The sequence below is a fragment of the Hevea brasiliensis genome, chromosome 16 (genome assembly GCF_030052815.1).
Source record: "Hevea brasiliensis isolate MT/VB/25A 57/8 chromosome 16, ASM3005281v1, whole genome shotgun sequence".
Taxonomy (NCBI): domain Eukaryota; kingdom Viridiplantae; phylum Streptophyta; class Magnoliopsida; order Malpighiales; family Euphorbiaceae; genus Hevea; species Hevea brasiliensis.
The window spans coordinates 56755972-56781643 of NC_079508.1; the positions used below are offsets into that span (position 1 = coordinate 56755972).

Consider the following 25672-nt stretch of genomic DNA (forward strand, 5'->3'; position numbering starts at 1 on the left):
TCATTCGCCAGTTTGGATTTTTTTTTTTTAATATCATATTATAGTTATATATATATATATATATATATATATATATATATATATATATATATATAAAATTTATGATTTATGATTCAAACATTATAATTAAGCAGTAGAAACAAGCATTGATGTGTCAGTTTTCAGTTTTATCAGACTTAATGCAGTTGCTAATCTTGAGAATACTTCCAAGAAATGCAGCTTATCTTTGACGAAAATGAGTTAATTTTTCTTTCGTTTTCACATTTTATTGTCAAAAGTATTATGGTTCAATTTTCAATAATTGAATCGAATTAACAATTAAGTAATCAAAAAAATATTTATGCCTATAAAAACAAATCGTAATTGAAAATAAAGAAATTGACAAAGAAGGGAAATTCTTTTGGAATATGATTTCAAAGTTATTAGAATAATGCTAATTAATAAGATAAATAGCATTAGATTAACTTTAATCACAAATTGTGCTTTCTATCTAACAAGTAATAGAAGAAAATAATTATAGAGCACAAAATGAATTCCCAAGTTTGGTGAACCACAAAAGAAAAATAAAACACATCATTTTACATTTGACAATTACATAAATTATTAATTGCATTCAGTATATGTGTATATTAACTCATAAGCATATGTCTCTTATTTTCTTAAATTCAATATTCAACCATTTTTTATAAAAATAGTACACTAAATATATTTTGTAATTTGCTTGATAATAATTTTTTTTTAATAAAGAGATTAAAGAAATAAAGAATCGACTTAAATCTACATCAGATATGAATAATATACCTTTAACTACTGTACCATTACAATAGAAATTAAACTGGTTCAGCCAATTAATTAACCACGTACACCTAATCTTATAGCTGTTCACTACGAGTATATTTTGGCATGCAACTACTCAGGCGACTAGGAATATAAACCCAATAGCAATTGCTTGGTTTTCGTGTATATTCTCTCACACGGATCCTATCAACCCAAAAGCACAATATTTCGAACTAGGCAACAACTTCCACCTAAAACTTCATTTTAATATCATTTAATATAAATAACACCTCTCTATATCATTACTCTTATTGTCCTATCATCCTAAATCTCAAATATCGATCACATGGAGACCTTGCCTTTCTTTTTTACCCTAGCAGCTGCTACATCTGCTTATCTCTTTTGGTTCTATCTCCTAGCTCATAAACTTACTGGGCCTAAGGTATGGCCTATAGTGGGAAGCCTCCCAGTTCTCTTCGAGAACAGGAGACAAATCCATGACTGGATCGCCAGTAATCTCCGGGAAATTGGTGCTGCATCAACTTACCAAACGTGTACTATAGCTCTTCCTTTCCTGGCTCGCAGGCAAGGATTCTACACAGTTACTTGCCATCCCAAGAACTTGGAGCATATTCTTCGAACGCGGTTTGATAATTATCCTAAGGGCCCTCACTGGCAAACTGCGTTCCATGATCTTTTGGGACAAGGGATCTTTAATAGTGATGGAGATACATGGCTTATACAGCGGAAAACTGCAGCTCTAGAGTTCACTACAAGGACTTTGAGACAAGCCATGGCTCGGTGGGTGAACAGGACAATCAAGAATCGTCTGTGGAGCATTTTAGATAAAGCAGCTACTGAGAAACTCTCAGTGGACTTGCAAGACTTGCTGCTCCGGTTAACCTTCGATAACATATGTGGACTTACCTTTGGGAAAGATCCTCAAACCCTCTCTCCAGAATTGCCTGAAAACCCATTCGCTATTGCATTTGATACAGCCACTGAAGCTACCCTTCAACGGCTTCTTTACCCTGGTTTCTTATGGAGAGTTGAGAAGATCTTAGGAATTGGAGCAGAGAAGAGACTAAAGATGAGCCTCAAAGTTGTCGAGAACTACATGGACGATGCAATAGCAGCACGCAAAGAAAATCCATCGGATGACCTGTTATCTCGATTCATGAAGAAAAGAGATGTTGATGGTAATCTCTTTCCAATCTCCGTTCTCCAACGAATCGCTCTAAACTTCGTACTTGCCGGCCGCGACACCTCCTCAGTTGCTCTTAGTTGGTTCTTCTGGCTAGTCATGAACCACCCAGAAGTTGAAGCAAAGATTGTCAAGGAAATATCAACAGTACTTGAAGAAACGCGTGGAAATGATCATCAGAAATGGCTAGAGGAGCCTCTAGACTTTGATGAAGCCGATAAATTGGTCTATCTTAAAGCAGCATTAGCCGAAACACTGCGTCTATACCCTTCAGTCCCTCAGGATTTCAAATATGTTGTAGCAGATGACGTTTTGCCGGACGGCACATTCGTGCCCGCAGGTTCAACCGTTACATATTCTATATATTCTGTAGGGAGAATGAAGAGCATATGGGGTGAGGATTGTATGGAATTCAAGCCGGAGCGGTGGGTGTCACCGGAAGGGAACCGATTTGAACCTCCTAAAGATGGCTACAAGTTTGTGGCTTTTAATGCTGGACCCAGAACTTGTTTAGGGAAGGACTTGGCTTACCTGCAAATGAAATCTGTGGCTTCAGCGGTGCTATTGCGTTACCGGTTATGTCTGGTTCCCGGTCACCTTGTGCAGCAGAAGATGTCTCTTACGTTGTTCATGAAGAATGGGCTTCGTGTATTCTTGCATCCTCGTACGTTGGCATAGTAGGGGTGTTTTCTGGGCTTCTCTCTCTGTCTCTCTCAATCAACAGTGCATTAATTGGTGGGTTAACAGGAGACAGGGGTGATTTGGTCATTCAGTCATACATCTTCTTCCTCTCTTGGTGTTGAAGGGCATATAGGTTGCATGAATTGCTTTGATTTCAAATGTTCAAATTTGTTGGGTTGGGTTGGGTTAATTTGAGTGCAGGTGCTCTTCTACATTGATTGGTGGCATACTCCATATCAACTAAATTAATCATTCATTAATCCTGACCTAAAAGGTCCACGAAAGCAGTATTTGAAATGGCAAATTATTCATATATTGTGGATACAATACAATATTAAGAACTTGCTTGCAAATGAACAGTTATCTAATGAAATGGCCTCTTTTCTAATCTTAATGATCTGGGATAGAAGTTTAAATAAATGAGCTACAGAAGGGAAGGAAAAATGCAAAGCAATAATATTGATTTTCTTTAGTATTGATTACAACATTTACAAGCTCTGGCGAAGAGCCGGAGATGCTTTACAAATATATTCTTCCTTCATTAGTATGAACGCAACCATTCGCTATGGACTTGGGGCACTGGCATCAATGGAATTCGATCAATATTCGAGCTCTTCGATGGCATTTAGAAAATTTGCCAAGTCCAAGAATTTTGAAATGGGATTATCCCTCAGGTTTATCTCGTTAATTTTCATTTCCTTTCCAATCAATCATTCCAACTCTTCTCTATATATAGGCTCGTGAATGGGAAGGCTGCGCTGTGTACTAAAGATCAACCTACACAAAAGTTAATCCAATATTTTCTCACCAGTCGAAAAGAGGTTCCAGACAACGGTTCCAACCAAGTACAGCCCAACTGAAACCTTGAAAACATCATCCCAAGAACCTGAGAAGGCAAGGGAGAAAATTATAAGAATCAACTGAAGTAAATTCTGACGTATTAAATTTAAATAAACAAGGTGAAAATGAAACCCCCAAGAAAGGAGGCTGTAGGGACCTTTTCTTACCTGTTCTGTTAAAATAAGGACCTTGTGCGTCCAACACTGTTTCTTATTTCAAGATTGAATATATAATAATCCTTTATTTCTAAAAGTTGGTGATAGAAAACAACATATAACTACTAAGAAGAAAGAGGTTGATTCTCGAAGGCCAAATCATAGTTTTACCAGCAAACTACATCAAAGTATCATAAATTATATTATAAGACTCGGCTCTGTCAAACCATATTAAAACTAAGTAGATTACTCATGCCTTCAGTTTGAGCTTGAGTATAAATGGTCTAGATTCACGGTGAGAATAATTAGGGGTAAGCACTATTTGGTTTAAACTGAATAAACTGAACCGAACCGTTTTAATTTAGTAATTCAGTTTGATTTTTAAAATAATTTGGTTCGATTCGATTCGATTTTATATTTTAAGAATTTCGATTATTTCGGTTCGATTCAATTTTAGAGAGAAAAAAATCGATTGAACCGAACAAAACCAAATTACTTTATTGATTTTTAAATTGATTTATTTTTATAAGGAATTTATGAATTATATATATATATATATATATATATATATATATATATATATATTGTTTAATTTCATTGATTAATGGTTATTAAATTCGAACCAAGGTCAAAATCAGATCAAAAACTTAAAAATGAAGTTTAAATTAAAAAATCCATACAAACTCAAAACCAATAAGTTCAAACCGAACCAAACCGAAATAAAGTGGTTTGGTTCGATTTGATTTTTTATTAATTTCGGTTCGATTTGATTTCTAAAATATAGTAATTTGATTAATTTGATTTTAATAATTCGGTTTGGTTCAGTTCGAACCGAATACTCAGCCCTAAGAATAACCAAGCTAGGAGCAGCTTGGCCAGCTTTAATATTTAAGGAAGTGAAATATTTTCTTACTTTAATGAATGCTAGGATATATTTTTACCATGTTGCAAGATGTAACCAGTAGCTGCTGTTCCAAAAACCCCTGCTAGTACTCCAGCAGTATTGGATAAACCAAGCAACACTCCCTGAATGATGATTCAGAAAGAAAAACAAAGCCATTAATTTTCCCTTCAGAAGGAAGAAGCAACACTATGATGTAACGAAACCAGTAACTAAGCAGTGTCAAAAATTCAAACAATGTAATCCCCCAGCTCAAAATAATGGACTAATAATTTGCCCAGAACATTAGTGAAACAAATGAAGGGATATTAATGAAAATTCAACAAGTGCAAAAAGAAAAAATACTCACAGAATATCTAGGTGCAATATCTTGATGATTTGAATATAGACCAGACTGTGAAAATGCGTCAGTACCCTGTTTAAGAAAAAGAAACAATTACATGAACAATATATTACAAAAAGATAATCTCATCTATAAACAAATTTCAAAATAAAAGTTATTTTGCAGTTGGGACAAATTAAATCTGTATTTAGTGAAGTCACTTGTATAAAACTTACAAATCAACACTAGAGAGCTAATAATATGAAACGCTCAAAAGTGCACAAGTAAAATTTCGTTTCAAGCTAATTTTGGTACAAAAACTTCGCAATTCAAGCAAGAACTACTGTGAACTTTTATACTTATTATTTAAATGTTATACTACAAGAAGCAAACCTGACTACATGCCATGCACAGCACAGCCATTGCAGGAGAATTAACATGGCTCAACTGAGTTAGGAAAAATGCAGGGCCAAGAAACCCAATTGTTTGCATGATCTGTACGGGAGAATACAGGGCATGCTCTGTTAGTCATACAAAGTTGAATAAGGAGACCTGAAGAAAAATTATAAACACTCAACACATGGCTTCAAATACATTCAAATACATGGATCCTAACTCATGTTCATACAATCCTAAGATTTCGATCATATTTGTTTCACTAATTTATCATATAATTACATGAATAATATGAACTATATACATTAATTCACAGTCTAGATGTGTACCTTCTTTGCAAAAATTAATTTATCTACAAATGAATCAAGCGAGAGTTTTTTAAAGATGCCAAGAACAAAAATCAATGTACAAACCTTTTGGCCAAAATTTGTATCACTTCATGCATATAACTATTAAGAAGAGTTGCATCTCTTCACCTAATTACATCTTTTAACCAATGTATATGATTTTTGAATTTTACCACCTTTTGACAATATACATGACTTTTTATATGACTGTTCCTAATACTGATTTTAAATTTAATAGATCCGGGTTGATCTACATGGGTGACCCAAACCATATTTCCAACAAGACCTGACAAAATACACTTATTATTTGAATCATGTAAGTAGTGTAAACACAAAGAGAGAGAGAGAGAGAGAGAGAGAGAGAGAGAGAGAGAGAGAGAGAATCAGTGCATTTAGCCCTACCCTACCATTAATAGGTCACAATTACAATATAAGAAACTGAGAAATACCTTGCGAACTGTTGTCACAGATAAACCTTTGCTAACAAGTGTATCAGCAATCCACCCTCCAAGATTTGCAGAAAAAGCCATTGTAAGCCAGGGCAAAACACACAAAAGCCCAGATTCCGTAAGATTGAACTTCAAGACCTATATGGCCGAACAGAAAAAGAAATAAGAAAGAAAATTAGGATCTACAGTTTCTGCAACAGTAAATTGTGCAAACTGCACCTTCTCTTTTACAAAATGTCAATAATAACATTTACTGAAAGATGCATTAACTGTGCTTAAAGAATTACAAACAAAAATGGGCGAGAAGAAACTAGTAACTTTAAGAGTACTGGCGCAATGATCAGCTACAAGATACTTTATCTGAAAGTAAAATAACTACGTACTATCATGCATGCATTTGTTTCGTTATCCTGTAAGTTACACATTGCACTTTGGGAAAATAATCATCCACAAGATAATTTACAGTCCCTGCCAAATCCATGGTTTTCAAAGGGTTCCCTCTTAATAAGCAGATCAATTGCTCCATATTGAACATTCAGGATCGGCCATTGCCCATCAGATAATCCCACCATAAGGTTCTCTTTTCATGCAAATGACAATTGATTTTCCTTTGACCATGGAAGTACATTACATGTGGCAAAAAAGTTATTGATTCTCCTAAAGCCAAATAACTGCAGCAAACATCAGTGAGGCAAACTGCTGGCCTAGTTGCGATATGGATAGTTTAGACTGAAAATTATAGGGGATAATTGATAGAGGAACTACTTGTTATTGTTTTCTAACAGGCTTACAGCCTCGAAACATATGTTAGGATGGAAAGGAAGACTTACTTGGTTATAATATGTTGGCATCCATGTTAGAAGAATAAATGTACCCCAATTGTGACAGAAGTGAGACGCTATTAGGGCCCATACAGGTGGTTTCGACAAGATTAATCCCCATGGTATTGTTTTGACAGGTTCCCTGGAAAGACTGTTTGCAACAATCAGCTGTTTTTCTTCTGGCCGGAGCAGGGGATCGTCAAGAGGTGAACTGTAGGCCTATTAAAAGAAAAGACAAGAATAAAACAACTGGGAAAAAATTTTTTGACTAAAACAAAACATATTATTAGAATATTATTACTTAAAAGAAAATAAAGTTCATGTTTATCAAAATCCTCAAATACCAAAAAGCTTCATTTAAAATGCTATTTCTCTGCACTTCTAATCAGTAAAAGTTACCTTATTTAGCCATACAGCAAACCAAACTGTCCCTAGAGAACCAAAGGAGTAGAAGACCGATGGCCATCCAAATTGATGTATTAAGAACGGAGAGAAAGCCAGGCCAGTGACTGATCCAAGATACATGCCACTATACACCAGTGCTAATGATCTACTCCTCTCAGATACAGGAACCCATTTGGCCAGAATATTATTCATTGCAGGCATGGCAACACCCTGAAACAGAGCCATACTAAATGAACAAATATCCTATGAGAAAATTCACCAGAAATCACATTCTCCAGTTACATTTTATGGGGACAACAAGAAATTAAAAGAAAAAAAAGCATATTGATTACCCCATTTAGAAAACAACCCTAAGAAGTTTGTTAAAGGACTTACCTCACCAATGCCCATGAAAGCACGAACAACAAGTAGGAAAGGCAACCCAACTTTAGCGGCAACAGGAGTCAGAGCTGTAGCAACTGACCACCAAACTACGCCAAATCCCAAAACCAGCTTCCCACCCACTGTGTCAGCCCATATGCCACCGGCAATCTGTCGCTGACAACTAATTAGTTAAGAAAATAAAAACGAAGTTCACAGGTTGTAAAACACCTTTGCATATTTTCCCCCTTCTATGAGAAACAAAATGTAACACTAACCTTGAATGTAACTTCTAAGAGGACAGATTCTAGATAATAATTTGTTAACCAAGAAAAATATAAGTTAAGAGAAAGCTATATCACCTGGGTGAGGAGGTATCCCCAGAAAAATGAAGATTGTATTAAACCAACTGTGGCTGGGCTCCAATTGAACTCCGCTGACAGGGGAAGTATGGCAATGCTCATGTTTACCTGTCAAACGAATCTGCTCAAGCTTACTACTAAATTAAAATATTATAAACTCTTAACAGCTTGCAATGGCAATGAAAGATTTAGCAGTTTCTCCTATTCGTAATGAAAAGAGTGAAGTAATGGCCAAGCCCTCCATCAAACACACGAGAAAAGATAAATAAAAAGACCCATGAAGTTTAAGCTAATGCACACGTAAGGAAAAGAGATAACGAAAAAAAAAAAACCAAATTTTTATGGCTAATTGTTGAATTTACAAGTGTTTAACTGTTACTACTTGTTCAGAAGCATCATTAGACACAAGCCCTTGCAAATAGAGAAACAATTAGATGAAATAACAGTTTCTTGTTCCACTGATTACTTATAGAGTTGTAGCAAATCTCACAAGACTAATTTCATTCCACTTGAAAGACTACATAGAAAACAGTCAATTATTCATTTATTATATACTATATACATAGCAAACGACGAAAGAGAGAATAAGTTCATATTTAAGCGAGAAATGAAAACGTACTCTATCCATATTGCAGAGAAGAAAGGCGGAGAAACACAAGATCACTATAACCCATCGTTTCGGGAATTCTTCCCACCAAGGCGCAGAACTCTCTAAATCACCCTCGGGCAAAACGACATCGTTCAACGAGTCCTGGAACTTCACGGATTCTGGCACCGACTTCGATATATCGTATGGCTCTGACTTAACGTCTGCATATACTTTACCGCCCCGACCAGAATTCCGAACTGAAACGTGGAAAAAACCGCAGCCTTCTTCAGATTGAAGGCGAACCCGAAAATGAAGTGGTTCTCTGCGCTTCAACCCAGGAAGGCTAAAACCGAAACTCTCCTTTGAGACGGACAAATCAGGCGGGGAGCCGCGGGGCCGAAAATGGGGAGAGAAAGAGTGAAGGAGAGCTCTAGCATTCATGGTAGCTTAAGGAACCGATGTATGACCGTTCACCACATCCCAGAGAGAAAGAGAGAAAGAGAAACTGATATTTGAATGTTTTTGGAGAGTAGTGGAGGGATATTTTATTTATGGAGACTGGTACTGGTTCAGACACGTGGTTTTGTGTGATTGAACAAGATTGGATAGTACTGATGAGAAAGAGAAACTGGCGGGGTGATTAACTGAAAACGGAATCAACTCTGCGTCGTCTTGGGCCCATCTAATATTTTTAATTTTAATTTTTTTTAATTTTCTTACCCATATTGGGCTAAGTGACTCAGATCAGGCCCAATAGCTAATACATTGAAGAGAGAAACAAAATTTGCAATCACCACTACGAGTGCAGCCCAAATACAAAACGATCTATAAAAGAAATAAGAAAAGCCTATTAAACCCCATGAATTGGTGAATATATAGTCGACGCTTCCTGGCATCTCATCAATACAAATGAAATCCAATTGCCAAAGCAAAGCAGCTTGTGATAAAGGTGGCCCTGTATATAAATTTAAGAAAAATTAAAAAATCTGTCCCGATAACAATGTTTTATTTTCTATAAAAATAATTTATTTTTATATATTAAAAAATAATAAATAAAAATGCCTATATATTTTTACTACGATTATGTTGAAAACTTATTCGTTTAACTTATAATTTATGTAACAAATAAATTAAAAAAAAAAAAAAGAAAAATTTCCGTAAAAAACACTCGCCCCGTCCCATTTTCAGTAAGAAAGTCTTGCCTCCAACTGTAATCTCTTATAAGGCAGGGACGAAAAAGTAATTCCCATCCTCGATTTTTATTCTTAAATTTCATGTGGTATGAAGATGGCGGAGCTTGCACCAAAAAGAAAGAAAAGGGAATTATGAGTTATGAGAGGAGCACTATTTTTATTCAGCTTATAATGACAGGCAGTGGACCTTGTTAAAGAAGCTCAATCAATGACAATTCACACCCATCATGAATACACTTTTTAGATTCTTGTTTATGTTGCTTATGTAGAATCAAAATTCCTCCAAAGATAAAGAGCCAAACTCCAAAAAGAAAACAATTCTCACTTGTGGGTCACAGATATTTGCAGGTACATAAGCTCTGTTTCATTAAATAATGGAACCACATCCTTCTATGATGGAATTTTAGCAGCTTAGGCAGAGACACACTAGGCCCAACTGTCCCATTGGAAAGTACATTGGGATATATTTTCCAGTTTCATCATCATTTTGCAAAGCATCAGATTCAAAGACTTGATATTTAAGGGTGTTGCTACCCCAATAAAGAAATTAAACTACTTATTATGACCATGTCCATGCTTCAATTAATGACTTAATGCATGCCCAAATTAGGGGATACTTAAAGACATTTTGATTTAAAATATTGATAATTTTTACTTAAATCTAATTTATCATAGATTTAAAATATATTATCTATAATGTATCTTATATATTAAATAAGTGAAATTTACATGTAGGTATCTTCAATTCATCACCTGTCATAAGGTCAAATGTTAAAATCATTAATTCCGAGTAAATTTTTTTTCCCTTGAAATTAATTTCAGCAATATATATTAATTAAGTTAGGTGGATTTCATCAACAAATCTTTATAATGTATATTTGGTATTCCATAAGCCATACATATTCGTATCAGTGGCTGGTATGCAGGGGACGAAACCCATTGATTATTCCTTTCTTTTAATTTCATTCTTTTATTCTCTTTCCTCTCTTATATTTGTATATGCTCATCCTAATTTCAATTAATAGGCCTGTTTTTTTTTTTTATTCATTTCTTTCTTATTAACAGATGTGGTGCCATCAATTTATTGGTCATAAATATACAATTTTTTTAATTTTAATTGAAATTTAAAGACGATATTATAGGAATATAATCTTAATTAAAATAAAAAAAAAAAATCAACCGACATACAAAGCAAAGATTCAGAAGCTTTAATTAGTGGGTACTGGAAAACAATGTCGGCAGCTTTCTTTTATGGAGAGGTAGGGAAAAGGGAAAAGCATCCGTAGAGTGAAAAAGCTTTAACAAGTAGAGGGGAAGGAGCTAGGAAGTGGAAACTGCACCTCTTTTTACTTCTTCTGCAGTGAACATTACAGTCAAAAGTCAATTTTTGTTATATCCCTTATTTTTCCTGTTATATTTTGACCAACTAGCTTCTTGATTTTAACCATGAAATGTCACACAAGGTTAAAGATTTCTTATGCACAATTCCACACTTCTAATTTCTAATGGCGATGTTCTTGGTTCACAAATCACACCAAATTCACCATTCAATTCACATAATGGGAAAGGTGATTTCTGTATTATTGTTTAAATGAGTTTTATATATAAATATTTGATATATTTTATTAATTTTGTATCAATCATGAATATTTAGTTCTTAATATCTTTTAAGATGACGTTAGAGCCAATCAACTTTATTAACTGCACTCTCACGTTAAAGATAGCGAAACCCAAATAAAGTTAATTTGATGTGTTCTTATTTTATGGACAACAAGCGATGGGATGTAATATATTGGTTTATTTAATGAAGGAAGGACAAGGAGCTATGAATAGAATATTTATCCACCAAATGGAAGATTTTAGAGGCCCACTCAAAAAGCAAGACAGAACCCAGCCAATACGATGTTGGCCCACATTGAAATATTGAATGAATTTTGATTTGGAGCCTTCCAATTATCTCGATATGTGTTCAAATATTGATTAATTAACTACTTAGCATGTTGGCTTAAGTAGTAAATCTCGAGAGTTGAATGGCGTCTGATTCTAATTTAATTATCAGTCTCTACGTAAAGAGTTGAATGGGTTTGGGTTGGTAGTGCTTCAAATCGAAAATTTATAATTTTAAAAATTAAATTGATATTAAATTTAATAATATTTTTAATAATTAAAATATAATTTTAAAAATAATTTTAATATTACCTAGCTTGCAAACGATGATTAATTTGTTTTTAAATCAGCTCAACACCTTTAATTATGAAAGAGATGGTCACTAAAATCAGGTTAGCTGCTCATATTGAAAGCTTGACACGCCTGATTTATATTAAATTGAGTTTGAAAATACTAGATAAACAAGGCAACAACCATATTAACCATGGCGTGCTCAACCCACATTGATGAAGAGTCTATTTAATATTAATTATTATTTTAAAAATATTTGTTAAACATTTTTAATTTTAAATTTAAATAATAATTTCTATAATTAAGAATATTTCATGGTATTTCAAATTAATATTGTTTTGCCACGTGAGAGTGAGAGACTTATATATATTAAAGGTTAAATATTAATTAAGAAATGGATTTATACACATGAATTTTATTCTTATATATCTAAAGTTATTGGAGTAAGACGTAGTGTTCAATGGTTCATGATCTAATGGTTTGGTCCCACCCCATCCATCAATCAGATGGACATTATAATGCAGAGAATAAGCAACTAGACGAATATGAAAAATAATGTGTTGGGTGGTCACATGTATATAGTTCAAAGAAGCCAAAAAGAAAGCCAAAGAAAGGCAGAAATTGGCAGAAGTGTTAGCATTGGATTCTCCTTGAGAGAAGGGGCATTACTGTTGTCTAATTATATTTATATTGGCTATAAACAAATTATGAGAAGATGGATCACAAAACAAGATCATATATGCCCCTTAACTAGGAACCCCTGCACGTGTGGAGGTAGAGACCAATGCACGTTCATGTTTTTATCTAGGAATGAATATACTCAAAACCCACATGAGAAATCCATCATTCTTGCTGTTATATCTGTGAAGTTATTTGACAGTTTTCAAGATTATAATTACTTGATTAATGAGCAAATTAAGTTTCTTGCTACACATTATAATTATGATGCCAAGTATCGCTAAACCAGTAGCTTATTAGGGGAAATTCTATAGGAAGATTCGAAAAATACTCTATCTTGGGATCAAGAATTACACACTTAGGTTTGTCAGGAGAAAGAAAGGGAAGATCTTTCGATTTTTAGCCAAGAAAATGAACAACAACAGCTATTTGCAGATAATAATAATAATTATATATGATTCTGTGTTTTCCTTTTACAACATCTTTAGACATGAATATATATGATTCTGTGTTTTCCTTACATTGCCTGCAATATCTTGCAGTAAAAAAGTAATATTCTGGAAAAAGAAATAACAAAGTTAAAAAGATTCTTTCGAAAAAAAAAAAAAAAAAGAAAGATATTTTCTATATCTTTTAAAAAAGAAAAATCTTACTTTCGGTTAAAAGTGATTTTAACTGACTTCATTACTGGTAACATATAATGATATTTTCTATAATTCTAATTAATCTTAGGAATTATATGATAAATTATTGAGACTCTATTTGTTTTGAAATTCAAAATTGACAAATCTGAATATAAACCTTAATAAATCCAATTAATCTCTTTCCTTCTATTTTTTTTTTATTTTCAATTTAATTTGACCTTCAAATTAGCAGTAAAATACAACTAAACATAAAATGCAAAAGTTAAATCAATTATAATTTTGAAATTGTCAAATTGAGTCAATTTACCTTAATTTTTAGTTGTGTACAACATGAAGATGAGAAAGATGCATGAGAGCTGTTAAATTATATTTTGAATCTTAATATTTTATAAAAGTAATAAATAAATTGTTTTTTTTTTAATAATATTTAAAATGGTTCCAAAGATAATATTATGAAAAAAAAAATGATATTATTGTCGAATATTTATTTTGATTTTTAATTTTAAAATGAGATTGAAAGATAAAAATATGAATTGATAATAATTTAGGGAAGAAAAATCCATATTATTAAATATCTGTACATATATACACTACACATCGAGAGGAGGGAAAATATACCATATACCATGAAGTGCTCTGGTAAAAAAAAATGCCATGAAGTTGCGTTCGCCTACCCTTTATTAGCTTTATTCTTCCACGCCCCCACCCTGGACGTCACCTGACTTTACATTTTTTTCCTTTGCTCTGCTATTTGTTTCCTTTCTTCTTTCATCCTCTCTCTCTCGCTGGCTCGAGTAGTGCCTCATTGATGACCTAAAGCTTAGCTCAAGCTCCCAAGACCAATGGCCGGCATAGTGTCAGTGTTCAATAAGTTCCTCTCTATTTTTATCCTCCTCCTCCACCTTGGTTGCTTTATTTTCACAGCTAAAGATCATCAGCCACCGACCAAGAAACGTAAAGTCTCTCTTCTTTCTCCCACATCTTCTTCTCCATCTCGCCGAAAGCCTTACAGAGCTCTTTCTTCCTCCTGGTCCTATCTCAAACGCATCTTCTCCGCTAAGGCCGACAAAATCACCAGCTCACAGGCTCAATCTCCAGTTACGACTCTCACCTCAGCAAGATCATCCCAGCAGTCCATAGTCTCCATGATCCCTCCGGAAGATCACTCATCCGATATTCCTCCACGTAAAAAGACATCCGGGTCTTGTGAGGAATCAGATATCTCAACTAATGATCAGTTCTTTCCTTTGCGAAATGATATCTTTCCGTGCACAGCTTGCGGCGAAATCTTCCAAAAACCTCAGCTTCTGGAGCAGCATCAAGCGATCAAACATGCGGTGTCAGAGCTTCTAGATGGAGATTCAGGGAAGAATATAGTCCATATCATATTCAAAACAGGTTGGTCTTGTAAAGAGAAGAACCCAGAAATCCATAGGATTTTAAAGATCCATAACAGTCCAAAGATCCTATCAAAATTTGAAGAGTACAGAGAACTTGTGAAAGCGAAAGCAACAAGAAATGGTGGCGCGAAGAGAAGAGACGAAAGATGCATAGCAGATGGTAATGAGCTGTTAAGGTTTTACTGTTCGACATTCATGTGTGATTTGGGAGCGAATGGAAATTCCAGCATTTGCAACCAGCAATACTGCAGCGTTTGTGGGATAATAAAGTCCGGCTTCTCACCCAAGATGGACGGAATTTCTACACTATCGAGTAGCTGGAGAGCGCACGTGGCGATCCCTGAGGACGTGGAAGAAGAGTTCAAGTTTATGAACGTGAAACGGGCGATGCTGGTATGCAGAGTTCTAGCGGGTCGGGTCGGGTGTGAACTGGAAGAGGAAGTGGATAAGGAAAATGGAGGGTTTGATTCTGTGGTGGGGAGAGGTGGAAGTGGGGTCCATAGCAGAGTGGACGAAGAAGATCTACTGGTGTTTAATCCAAGGGCCGTGCTTCCTTGCTTTGTGATTGTGTATACCGCGTGATGATGGTGATCATTTAATATGGGTTTTTATATATATATATTTTATTTAACGTGTGATGTTGGGGTTGATATGATATGGTGAAACTTGTTGTTTATGTTTTACATGGTCTCTGAACGAGGACAAGTAGTCATAAGTCAACCCAATTGCTCAAAATGATTAGTTTTTTTCCCCCAAAATTTGAGCCATGATGAAGGGCTTATAATAATTAGTGGGGATATATATATATATGTGGTGTAAATCACTTTCCTGTTAGGATTTGGACTATTAATGGAGTATATAATATGCTTAATTGTGTAGTTTTTAGTATGTTCAAGCCCTCATATACTAAATCCATGTGGGTTTAGAGGTTAGACATTTTTTTACTACTTTGAAAAGCAATAGAAGAACAGATCTACAATGTTAGGATGTTGTTCAATGTATAAAAATTTCAAACATATTATTATTTCATTCATTGAATTGAATTATTAATTTTTTATTAATGATATTAAAGTTATTTTTAAATTTTAGTTAAAATTAATTTTTTATAAAAAATTATAACTTAAATTTTAATTAGATTTAAGACCTTGTTTAGTTAATTCTATAGTAAAATTTATTTAATTTGTAAATAGATTTTTTTATTTTATACATTTGATATTAATTATGAAAAATAAATTTTATATTTAAAATAAATAATATATAATAAAAACATAATTTTATCATTTGTAATATATACATGTGATTTTAAGTGGGGATTCAATTATAAATTCTATTAATTTTGTATAAAATTTAGTTTAGTTATAATAATTTTTATAAATTAATTATTAAAAATTTTAAATAAAATTTTATTTAAATTAAATACTAAAATTTTATATTTATAAATAAGTTTCATAAAATTTATTTATATTAAACTCTATCTAAATGAATTTTTTTTAAAAAAAATTATGTATTTTACATTGTTTTGAGGCTTCCTTATTTGGATTTGGGAGTTACAAAAAGTGATGGTGAAGATCTGCAACTCTTACCAGAAGACGGCAGCTTTCCTTAATTATGTTGATTGGCGGCTCCCCTTAAATATGTAGAGTTTAGGGTTAGTGTCAATTATTGGGCTTTCTTTTTAATGGATCAATAATTTTCTGATCTCTGGTGGATTCATGGAAAGCAATGAGCCCAATATAGAAACCAACTCGTCCAACGTTTGCGTTTGAATCTGTTTGTGAGCAATCTTTGAGGTCGTTACAACACCATTAAATGGAAAACCCGATCCATGAAACAGACCCACCTCCATTAGCGTGGCAACTGGCAAGAAGCTAGCCAGATTTTCCGCGCAAAGAGCTGAGAATTCAAAAACAAAAGAAAAACAATTTCTTCCTTTGCTGTTTCTCACAGTCACGCTCTCTTCTCCAGATCCCAATAATAAACAAATCTTAAAATCTCCATCTCTAATGGATCACTTCTACTATTTGACTTTCGAAACCTTGGAAACTGTACCCTTCTCTATATTATCAAGCTCCCTAGACGGCGCAGTCTCCACCCGCCTGGAATTTCGCTCAACTCTCACTTTCTTCTCTCTCCACCCACCATTAAATTTAAGTTCACTTCTTGTTCTCTTTCTTTCTTTTTGCAAATCACGGCTTTAATTTCTTTTATTTTTGTTTTGATTCGATTCCCTTTGCGTGTTCTTTAAAAAGATCCCATCAAGTTCACGTCTTTTGCATGATTTTCACCTTCTTTTCGTTCTTGAATTTTTTGTTTTTTATTCATTGTTTAAGCTTTTTTTTTTTTGGTATTTTAGATTTCTTCAAAGAAAAAAAATTATACAGTTCCAAATATCACTGTTCATCTTGCCAAGCCTTGACAGTTGTTATTGGTATGGACTTCAATCTATTAATCAAAATTTTCTGGCTTGCGTTGGTTTTATACGAATTTTATTGCTTTAATGTTCTTGGGTTTCGCTTACCGTCTATTATTTCTTTCTTTCTATTCTTTACCCATTTGCAGGGCTGTGACATGTCTGATTTTAAGTTAGAAGTTGTTATTTCCAATGATTGTGAAGAATCAGTGGACTATGTTAGTGATAAGGCGACTTCAGATGAAAATTTTAATGCTGTAGACAAGATTCTGAATGGTATTGGAAAGCAAGATAACAGGTCAATTGGCAATTTTGCAACAAATGCGGAACGTAGAGCTGTAGGTGATAGGTAGAATCAATTTTTCTAAATATTCTAGTCTTGAAATTCATTTTTCTTCTTTTTCATAATTTATATCGTCAAATTTGGCCTACAATAGAACTTCCACTTAAGCAGGCAAAATCCCAGTTTTACTACATTGTATTACATTTGCTTGTCAATTCTTTTTTTGTTGAGGAAATTTCCCTTCAATTTTACAATTAAAATATAGCAGAATCATTGTAGTTAATTGAAAGACTTCAAGTAGAATGTCCATTTAATGTGTTTTCGCATTTTGCCCAAATTGATGTACTTTCCTGATTGTTAAATGGCTTGTGCATAATCAGTTCATTTCCTTCTTGAAGGTTGTTTAGAGACAATCGAGCAGCACATAGTGCCAGTATCAGTGCTCTGTTTGATGGGGATGAAAAACGCGAACATGGATTTGGAAGAAAATCCGGACCACTTTTGTCCGGAACAGCTTACTGCATTTCCTCTTGCAGCATGATTTTGTTGAACAAAGTTGTTCTATCAACTTACAATTTCAATGCAGGAATATCTCTTATGTTATATCAAGTATGTTGCTGTCAAACAGTCTTTTTCTTTCTTGTTGGCTCTGAAAAGTAAAAAGTATCATAGCATAAGTTCTTGAGTCAATATTTTCTTTTTTGCAAGATTGCACATAAGTATTAAAACGGTTTTGTATAACTTGGTGTTAAAAGCTGATCACATCTGCCGCTTGTTTGGTGATTTTCTTTCATTCCTGTGGATGACTATATGGATGTTTTGTTTTGCTGCAGAATTTGATCTGCTGTATGGTTGTTGTCCTTTTGGGTATCTGTGGAGCTGTTTCAGTGGAAAAGCTCAATTGGAAACTAATAAAGGTCTGGATCCCTGTCAATGCAATCTTTGTTGGCATGCTTGTGTCAAGCATGTATAGGTATGGCAGAAATTCTGGAGCTTCTGTGTTTTAGTCCTTTAGAATTACAATGAAGAGAAGTGGATTCTAATATTATGAATGAAATAATGGTGCAAGGAAATGCAATCCATAATTGTCTTTGTTAGATGCCACTCATCAAGAAACTGCATTGTATTCTAACAATCCTGTGCATTTAATTTTGGTGCCTTTCTCTTTTCAGTTTGAAATACATAAATATTGCAATGGTGACAATTCTGAAGAATATGACAAATATTTTGACAGCAATTGGGGAGTTATATATTTTCCGAAAACATCAGAATCAGAAAGTGTGGGCTGCCATGTTTTTAATGGTATACAATAAAACCTTCCATCACTCGTGTCATGCAAACTTACTAAGCTGGTGATGCTTATCATTTGTGCAGAACAGAGTATAATTGTCAATCTCAGAACAAAAGACACGTATTTTGAATAATGTTCAGAAAGATATAAACTTATATATCACAATTAGGAGTCACCTAAACTTAAATTGCTTGTCATGATTATATCTTCAGTACATAATTTTGTCACATGGAATATGGACTTAAGCCATGCTTGGCAATATCAGAAGTTAGCACCTGGATACTATAATTGGAGTACTTCAAGTTTCAATTCCCAACAGTTTTCCCCATTCCTGTTTCTTTTTTAGTTTATGAAATTCCAATTTCAAGATTAATGAGCTGTGTATCTTTCTGTTTTGCAGATTATCTCTGCTATTAGTGGCGGTATTACAGATCTTTCATTTGATGGAATGGGTTATGTATGGCAAATCATGAATTGCATTCTAACAGCAAGTTACTCAGTATGCAAACTTAATGACTCTTTCATTGAACCTCCCAGTAAACTTGTGAAATGGCTTTGGATATCTGTAATTTTCAGCTTTGGAGTATGGGAACAATTGTTTTTTGTGCACTACTCATTCCACTATTGCAATTTCCAACTAATATGCAACACTTTTACTTGACACAGCTTACCCTGCGTCGGGTGATGGACAAAGCAAAGCAGTCTACAAGAAGTGGATCTCTTAATGAAATTTCAATGGTGTTGCTAAATAATTTGTTATCTCTTCCCTTTGCCATCTTCTTGATTCTGCTGTTTGATGAATGGGCATACGTGATTAATGTGTAAGCAAAAGCCGCAAAGTTAGTGAGAATAGTATGCTTTCTATTCACCAGCAGAGGTTTGCAATCCTATGACATGTGGTTTTAATTTGCAGAGATGTGATCAAATTACCAATGTTCTGGGTTGTCGCAACAGTCAGTGGATTGCTTGGACTTGCTATTAGCTTCACCTCTATGTGGTTCCTAAGCCAAACTGGCCCCACAACGTACAGGTAATTGTGTATGCTCTACCCTTAAATGTAAATGATATGCTGTTTTCTGGTAATGCAAGGTGCACGTTTAGAAACTCTGCAACTACATGATTTTACAAATCAAGAATTTTTAGAGAGAAATACATTTCAAGATATCCTTTTCCTGTTGTGCAGTCTCGTGGGTTCATTGAACAAGATTCCTATCTCTATTGCTGGTCTAGTGTTGTTCAAGGTTCCACTCAGTCTACCAAATTTGTTCAGTATACTTTTTGGTAATAAAATCAACACTTTGCAGACCATAACACATAGTTTGAAGCATAAAAATTATTTCATTGTATCTCATTTTGAACATACTTCTCGCAGGTCTATTTGCTGGAATATTCTTTGCCAGGGCCAAAATGTCCTGATCCAAAATCAAATCTTCACATGTATTTGAGATAACTTCTGCTTGCTGATTGAGAAATTAAATCTTGTTTCAATACTTCCTTGCCACGGCCTGGAAGAAGCAGAAGCTTTGGAGGAACGTAGAGGTAGTATACTTAGTAAAATAAAAATTGATTGACTAGGGCATCTGAGATTTGGGAGGCAATCTGTTCTTAGAAAATTGCAAGCTTGAATAAGCTTCAGTGTTACTATTTTGCATAGATACAGGAGTTAATTGTCATGTTTAAAAGTCAATATGCATTCTTGATTTCTTATTGATTATCAAGAAATATATATATATATATATACACTAAAATAACGAATATCGTCTTTAAATTCATTACACAATGTATTCTTTCTGAAAGAGGAAAACATGGAGAAATTGACCGTACAAGGGTAATGTGGAAATAAAAATTATTAAAATCGGGTGGGATGTGAAAAATTTACCTGACCGGGGTGAGAAAAGTCAGGAGTACAAAAACGCTAGTGCTAATAGCGTTTTAATGTCCAAAACGCTATTAATAATAGCGTTCAAACAAAACGCTACTCTTAATAGCATGCGGGCATAATTCAAATTTAAAAAAAAAAAAAAAAGCTGGACGCTACTTATAGTAGCGTTTGGCTTTTGTTTTAATTTTTTTAATATTTTAAATAAAATATAAATATTATTTTAATAAATAATATTATAATAATTAATATTATAATATTTTTATTATAAAAAAGTATTTTTTAATTTAAAATTAAATTTTAATTAAATAAAAAATTAAAATATAAAATATTATTATAATAAAAAAATTAAATAAAAACCTGGACGCTACTATAAGTAGCGTTTAGCTTCTTATTTAATTTTTTAATTTATTTTATTTTTATATTTTAAATAAAAATAAAAATATTATTTTAATAAATAATAGTATAATAATTAAAATTATATATTATAATTTTTTATTATAAAAAATTATTTTTCAATTAAAAATTAAATTAAATTAAAAAAATATAAAAAATTTGTAATGTAGTTTAATTTTAATTTTTAATTTAATTTAATTTTTAATTGAAAAATAATTTTAATTTTTTATTTAATTAAAATTTACTTTAATTTTAAATTAAAAAATAATTTTTATAATAAAAAATTATAATATATAATTTTAATTATTATATTATTATTTATTAAAATAATATTTTTATTTTTATTTAAAATATAAAAATAAAATAAATTAAAAAATTAAATAAGAAGCTGGACGCTACTATACCGTTTAGGTTTTCATTTATTTTTTTATTATAATAATATTTTATATTTTAATTTTTTATTTAATTAAAATTTAATTTAATTTTAAACTAAAAAATAATTTTTTATAATAAAAATATTATAATATATAATATTAATTATTATAATATTATTTATTAAAAATAATATTTATATTTTATTTAAAATATTAAAAAAAATTAAAACAAAAGCTGGACGCTACTATAAGTAGCATCCAGCTTTCTTTTTTTTTTTTGGGACGCTGTTAAAAATAGCGTCCCGAATGCTTCACCTCCGCATCCCAATTAAAAATGTTATTTTGACTCCCGTCCATATTTTCAACTCACCCCATTCTTGTAATTTTTAAATTTTTAATCCATTTTTTATATTTTTTTGTCCATGACACCCTGTCACGGTAATTAACCCGAAAACATGAGTATTGTGTCGTTGCAATATATAATTGCATGACATATTATGGTATTGCAATGTAATTACATTAACCTCTCCTTTTGAGTTCATAGTTCATGATTGACAAACGACATGACAGCTTGATATATAATGAGTGTTTAATTCCAGATGATAATTTCTATATTTGGTTGGGTCACTGTAATTGTGAACGAGTTTCAATTTTCGAAGAACATTGCAGAATTCAGTTCAAATGTCTAAAATGGTGTTATGACCTAGTGGTAAAAGTAAGATTAATATAATCCCTCATCGACAAGAAAAAAAAGGAGCTTAGAAACTCAACAAAGCAGTAAACACAAGAATATTAAGAAAACATAATCGTCATTACATGCAAAAATAACGAAATTGTGGATAATGCACCCTATAATCACAATGCAAGGTTAACTATTCAAAGAACGGCTGGGGTTTGTTTATCTTTCAAGGTTAAATATATAAGAATGCCGACTGATAGATGAAAAAAAAAATTATAATGCTGTTTATTCAAGTCTAATGGTCAGAGCTCGATCTCATATGTATAGAGAGAAGAGAGAGAGAGAGAGAGAGAGAGAGCGCTAATTGAAAGTGGCAAACCTCCATATATAATTAACTTCCACAGTAAATTAAAACTCCATTATTGAGCAAAATATATTTGGATAGCCATTTTGATGGATTGTCAATTCCCATAAAAGCAAGCATATATAGCCGCGTTTCCCTAATTTCTTCCTGCATGCATATGTAAAGAACAACCAATATCCCATATTAGTACTAGGTCCAACTCATCGACTAGAACCCCTGTTTAAACATGTGATTCCTCAGGTAGCAGGTCACATGAATTTCAATCTTCAAATCAAATAGTTTCCATTTATATATGGTCGAATAGAGTCAAATTACATATATATATATATATATATATATATATGGAAACCAGAAGAAATAAAATAATAGTAAAAATGAATGGAAGGTAGGGTTTTTTTTTTCTTGATATGGAATCACCTCCTGCATTGAAAGCTCTTTCCATAAATGTCCATCACCAACGAAAACTAGAGTCAAAGAATTTCAGAAGCTGTTTAGAAAAGTGAAAGAAAAAGACGAAACAGAAACAGAAAGAAGGGTCATGAAAATGATTGCGTCCAGCAACGAAAGAACAGAAAACAAGCACCACTTGTCCACATACCATTATAATACTCAACGATAAAATCAAGAAACGCTCCTCACTACCACCACTCACCAAACCACAACAAACTTCTCTCATTCTTTAACAGTTTCTATTGTATCTCACATGCCTAGCCTGACTCACTCAATTGATGCCAATAACTTGAACTAAAACCAATAGAACCCTTAAAATTTTAACCTAATATACTAAGAAACGGGAGACATTAATTAAGGACCATAATTAGTTAAACCCACAGAAGCTGGCTAGAGGTTGATCATAAACTATGTACTGTTGCTACCTTGAGAGAAATGAGAAGAAGAAACCATCTCTATCAAATCCATCTCTTTCTTTCCATTTGAACAAGTTTGATCTATCACCAACTCCATGTTCATGCTATTACCATATCCATAGTCAATGGAAGACGAACATGCGGCTGCTCCATTCAGTAGATAAGAGAGATAAAGATCTGAATATAGGTGGGTAGTAGGTCTCTCTTCTGCTTGGAGGCCATTTGGGCCCATATTTGTAGACGTCAAAGCAGAAGGAAAAAAGTCACATTGATCACTTGCATCAGCTAGCTGCTGATCACCATTGTTTTGATATAAACCAAGAGGGTCCAAGACAATTGATGAATTCTTGAGCTGATGATCAACATTGCTGCTGGTTTCCATTTCCATTAGATTCTTGATTCCAACTTCTTCTACGGACGGCTCCATAGAATTGTTAGTGAAGAAATTTTGTAGGAAGAGAAGTTCATCATCATATGTTTGAGTGATCAATGGAGGAGAGTCATCCACAGTGGGTTCAGATAATTCAGGGAGAATGTAGTTGAATTGGCTTGATGGATCATCTGATGTGGTGGAGCTTGAGGGTGTATTGATGGCTGTGGCTGTGCTATGGGAAGAGGTAATTACAGTAGTAGCGCAAGGGTTTTTGAGGTTCTTGCTTCTAATGTAGTCTTGAAGTATTGAAGAATGAGGCTTTGCAATTTTATTTTCTGTTTGCTTGTTCTTTCTCCTTGAATTTTGCCTTCTTTTTGTAGCATTCCAGTGATTCTTTATAGCATTTTCAGTTCTTCCAGGAATGAGTTTTGCGATTTCGGCCCATCGGTTCCCAACCTTGGAATGTGCTTCAACCAAAATCATCTCCTCTTCTTCGCTCCAGCTCTCTTTCTATAAAAGATAAACCATCAAGAAGAAAAAAATGCATATATATAATTTAGAAGGGAAAGTATAACAAAAATTCAGGGTTGTTATTGAAAAGGCAATGGGAACTTTTTTATGGAGCGAGTAAAGTCATCAACTTTTATGTCAACAATGATGCTTTGCAAGAAAAAGATTACAAAAGCACATGAGAAAAGACAATCGACGAAGAAGAAATGTGAAGAAGATGCATATAACAGCTAGAGTCTGCTGAACAAATCCTATGTTTTGCATTGAAATGAGCTAATAAAAAATTTCAAAAAAAGATCGAAGATTCATAGAATGGAAAGGGATGTATATAACAGTTTGTAATTAAATAATTAACCTTTTTGCATGCAATGTAAAACTTAAAAACCTAGCTAGGTCCTTTTTTTTTACTAAATGGAAAATTAACATCCATGGAAAAAAAAATATTTAAAAAGAATTCTAAGAGATGAACAAAATGGAACTTTCTAGTAAAAAAACAATCTGAATTTATACCCTGACATTACATTTGATAAAAGAAAAATATGAATCCATATGCATATATTTCCCCTTTGATATTGAATATGAGGTTATTTTAAGAATTTTTTTTTTATCCTACTTGAGACTAATTAACATCAGACAATCAGATAGTATAAGCCAAGATTCTTTGTTCTTGGATGTCCAACACACAGATTTTTCAAAAAAGAAATCCCTGGATATTAAAAGTCTACATATATCTAACTTAATAATGGAAATCACAGCATGAACAAAAGATGAAGAGTAAAATAGCAAACCCTAAAGAAAATGAAAGGGGAAGAAGAACCTTGATATCGGGCCGTAAATGATTGTGCCATCTCTCGCGACACTGCTTTCCAGCCCTACCGGCCAACTTCTCGGCTATTTGAGCCCATTTTCTTACTCCAAATTGCTTCACCAGCCTAATTAGTTTCCTTCATGATATCAAAAGATCCTATCATGTTTCAGTGCCAACTTAAAGCAAGAACCAGTATGAAAAGAAAAAAGAAGCAAAAGCTCAACTGAAAATTAGGTTAAAAAGATAGAGATGCCAAATTAAGTATCTTTTGCATATCACCTGTCTTCTTCTTCTGTCCACTGCCCCTTGATCAGAGTTGGACAAGAGACTTTCTTGGCTTTCTTTCCTTGCCCTTTAGAAATCCCTCCTGAAGCCTTCACTTCTCCTTCCAAACCAGCGTTAGGGTTTCCTTCGCATGTCCAATTGAGACTATCTCCATCATCGAAGTTTATCTCTGGGAAACATGGCCATGGAACACCAGCAATTGCACCATTAGATGAAGATAAATCAAACAACCCATTTGTAGAAATCAGTGTTTCATTGTTCTTAACATTGCTTTGAGTCTGTTGCTCTGAGAAATGGCTTCGACCCCATAAGAACCTGTCCACTGCTGTTAATGGTGTAGTTGGTCTACGTATGGAGGGGTTGTTTGGTAAATTTCCAAGGCAGAAACCACCAACACCCCCTCCTCCTCCTCCTCCTCCTCCTCCTCCTCCTCCTCCTTCTCCTCCTTCCAT

At 33.4% G+C, this 25672-nt stretch overlaps 5 protein-coding genes across 10 annotated transcripts; 3 read left to right on the forward strand and 2 right to left on the reverse strand.

Annotated features, from left to right (window-relative positions):
- The first annotated feature begins 973 nt into the window (after window positions 1-973).
- Window positions 974-3052, forward strand: LOC110666355 (cytochrome P450 86A1). Its single transcript, XM_021826814.2, has one exon. It carries the CDS (start codon window positions 1124-1126, stop codon window positions 2657-2659), a length of 1536 nt encoding a protein of 511 aa, XP_021682506.2. The 5' UTR covers window positions 974-1123; the 3' UTR covers window positions 2660-3052.
- Window positions 3053-3097: 45 nt separating this feature from the next.
- Window positions 3098-9129, reverse strand: LOC110666354 (probable anion transporter 1, chloroplastic). 3 transcript variants are annotated; one of them, XM_021826809.2, is made up of 10 exons: window positions 8640-9128; window positions 8021-8128; window positions 7674-7829; window positions 7293-7508; window positions 6903-7112; window positions 6073-6210; window positions 5274-5375; window positions 4908-4973; window positions 4599-4683; window positions 3098-3548 (listed from the first exon to the last, which is right to left on the reverse strand). In XM_021826809.2, the coding sequence occupies exons 1-10, from the start codon at window positions 9048-9050 to the stop codon at window positions 3451-3453; spliced, it is 1590 nt and encodes a 529-aa protein (XP_021682501.2). In that variant the 5' UTR covers window positions 9051-9128; the 3' UTR covers window positions 3098-3450. The 3 variants fall into 3 exon arrangements, with proteins under 3 accessions (XP_021682501.2, XP_021682505.2, XP_021682502.2); XM_021826813.2 differs by having other exon boundaries at window positions 8021-8141; window positions 8640-8785; XM_021826810.2 differs by lacking the exon at window positions 4599-4683 and having other exon boundaries at window positions 8640-9129.
- Window positions 9130-14016: 4887 nt separating this feature from the next.
- Window positions 14017-15580, forward strand: LOC110666357 (uncharacterized). The gene has a single exon (XM_021826815.2). It carries the CDS (start codon window positions 14145-14147, stop codon window positions 15282-15284), a length of 1140 nt encoding a protein of 379 aa, XP_021682507.2. The 5' UTR covers window positions 14017-14144; the 3' UTR covers window positions 15285-15580.
- A 641-nt stretch (window positions 15581-16221) lies between these two features.
- On the forward strand, window positions 16222-20439 carry LOC110666358 (GDP-mannose transporter GONST2). Of its 4 annotated transcripts, none has more exons than XM_058138581.1 (10): window positions 16222-17130; window positions 17262-17330; window positions 17794-18004; window positions 18229-18368; window positions 18568-18697; window positions 19087-19251; window positions 19353-19507; window positions 19600-19716; window positions 19870-19967; window positions 20059-20439. In XM_058138581.1, exons 2-10 carry the CDS (start codon window positions 17305-17307, stop codon window positions 20100-20102), a joined length of 1086 nt encoding a protein of 361 aa, XP_057994564.1. In that variant the 5' UTR covers window positions 16222-17130; window positions 17262-17304; the 3' UTR covers window positions 20103-20439. The 4 variants fall into 4 exon arrangements, with proteins under 4 accessions (XP_057994564.1, XP_057994562.1, XP_021682508.2 ...); XM_058138579.1 differs by having other exon boundaries at window positions 16224-17130; window positions 17262-17461; XM_021826816.2 differs by having other exon boundaries at window positions 16228-17130; window positions 17262-17461; window positions 19087-19185.
- Window positions 20440-22945: 2506 nt separating this feature from the next.
- On the reverse strand, window positions 22946-25672 carry LOC110666414 (transcription factor MYB64-like). The gene is made up of 3 exons (XM_021826900.2): window positions 25215-25672; window positions 24945-25071; window positions 22946-24127 (listed from the first exon to the last, which is right to left on the reverse strand). Exons 1-3 carry the CDS (start codon window positions 25670-25672, stop codon window positions 23237-23239), a joined length of 1476 nt encoding a protein of 491 aa, XP_021682592.2. The 3' UTR covers window positions 22946-23236.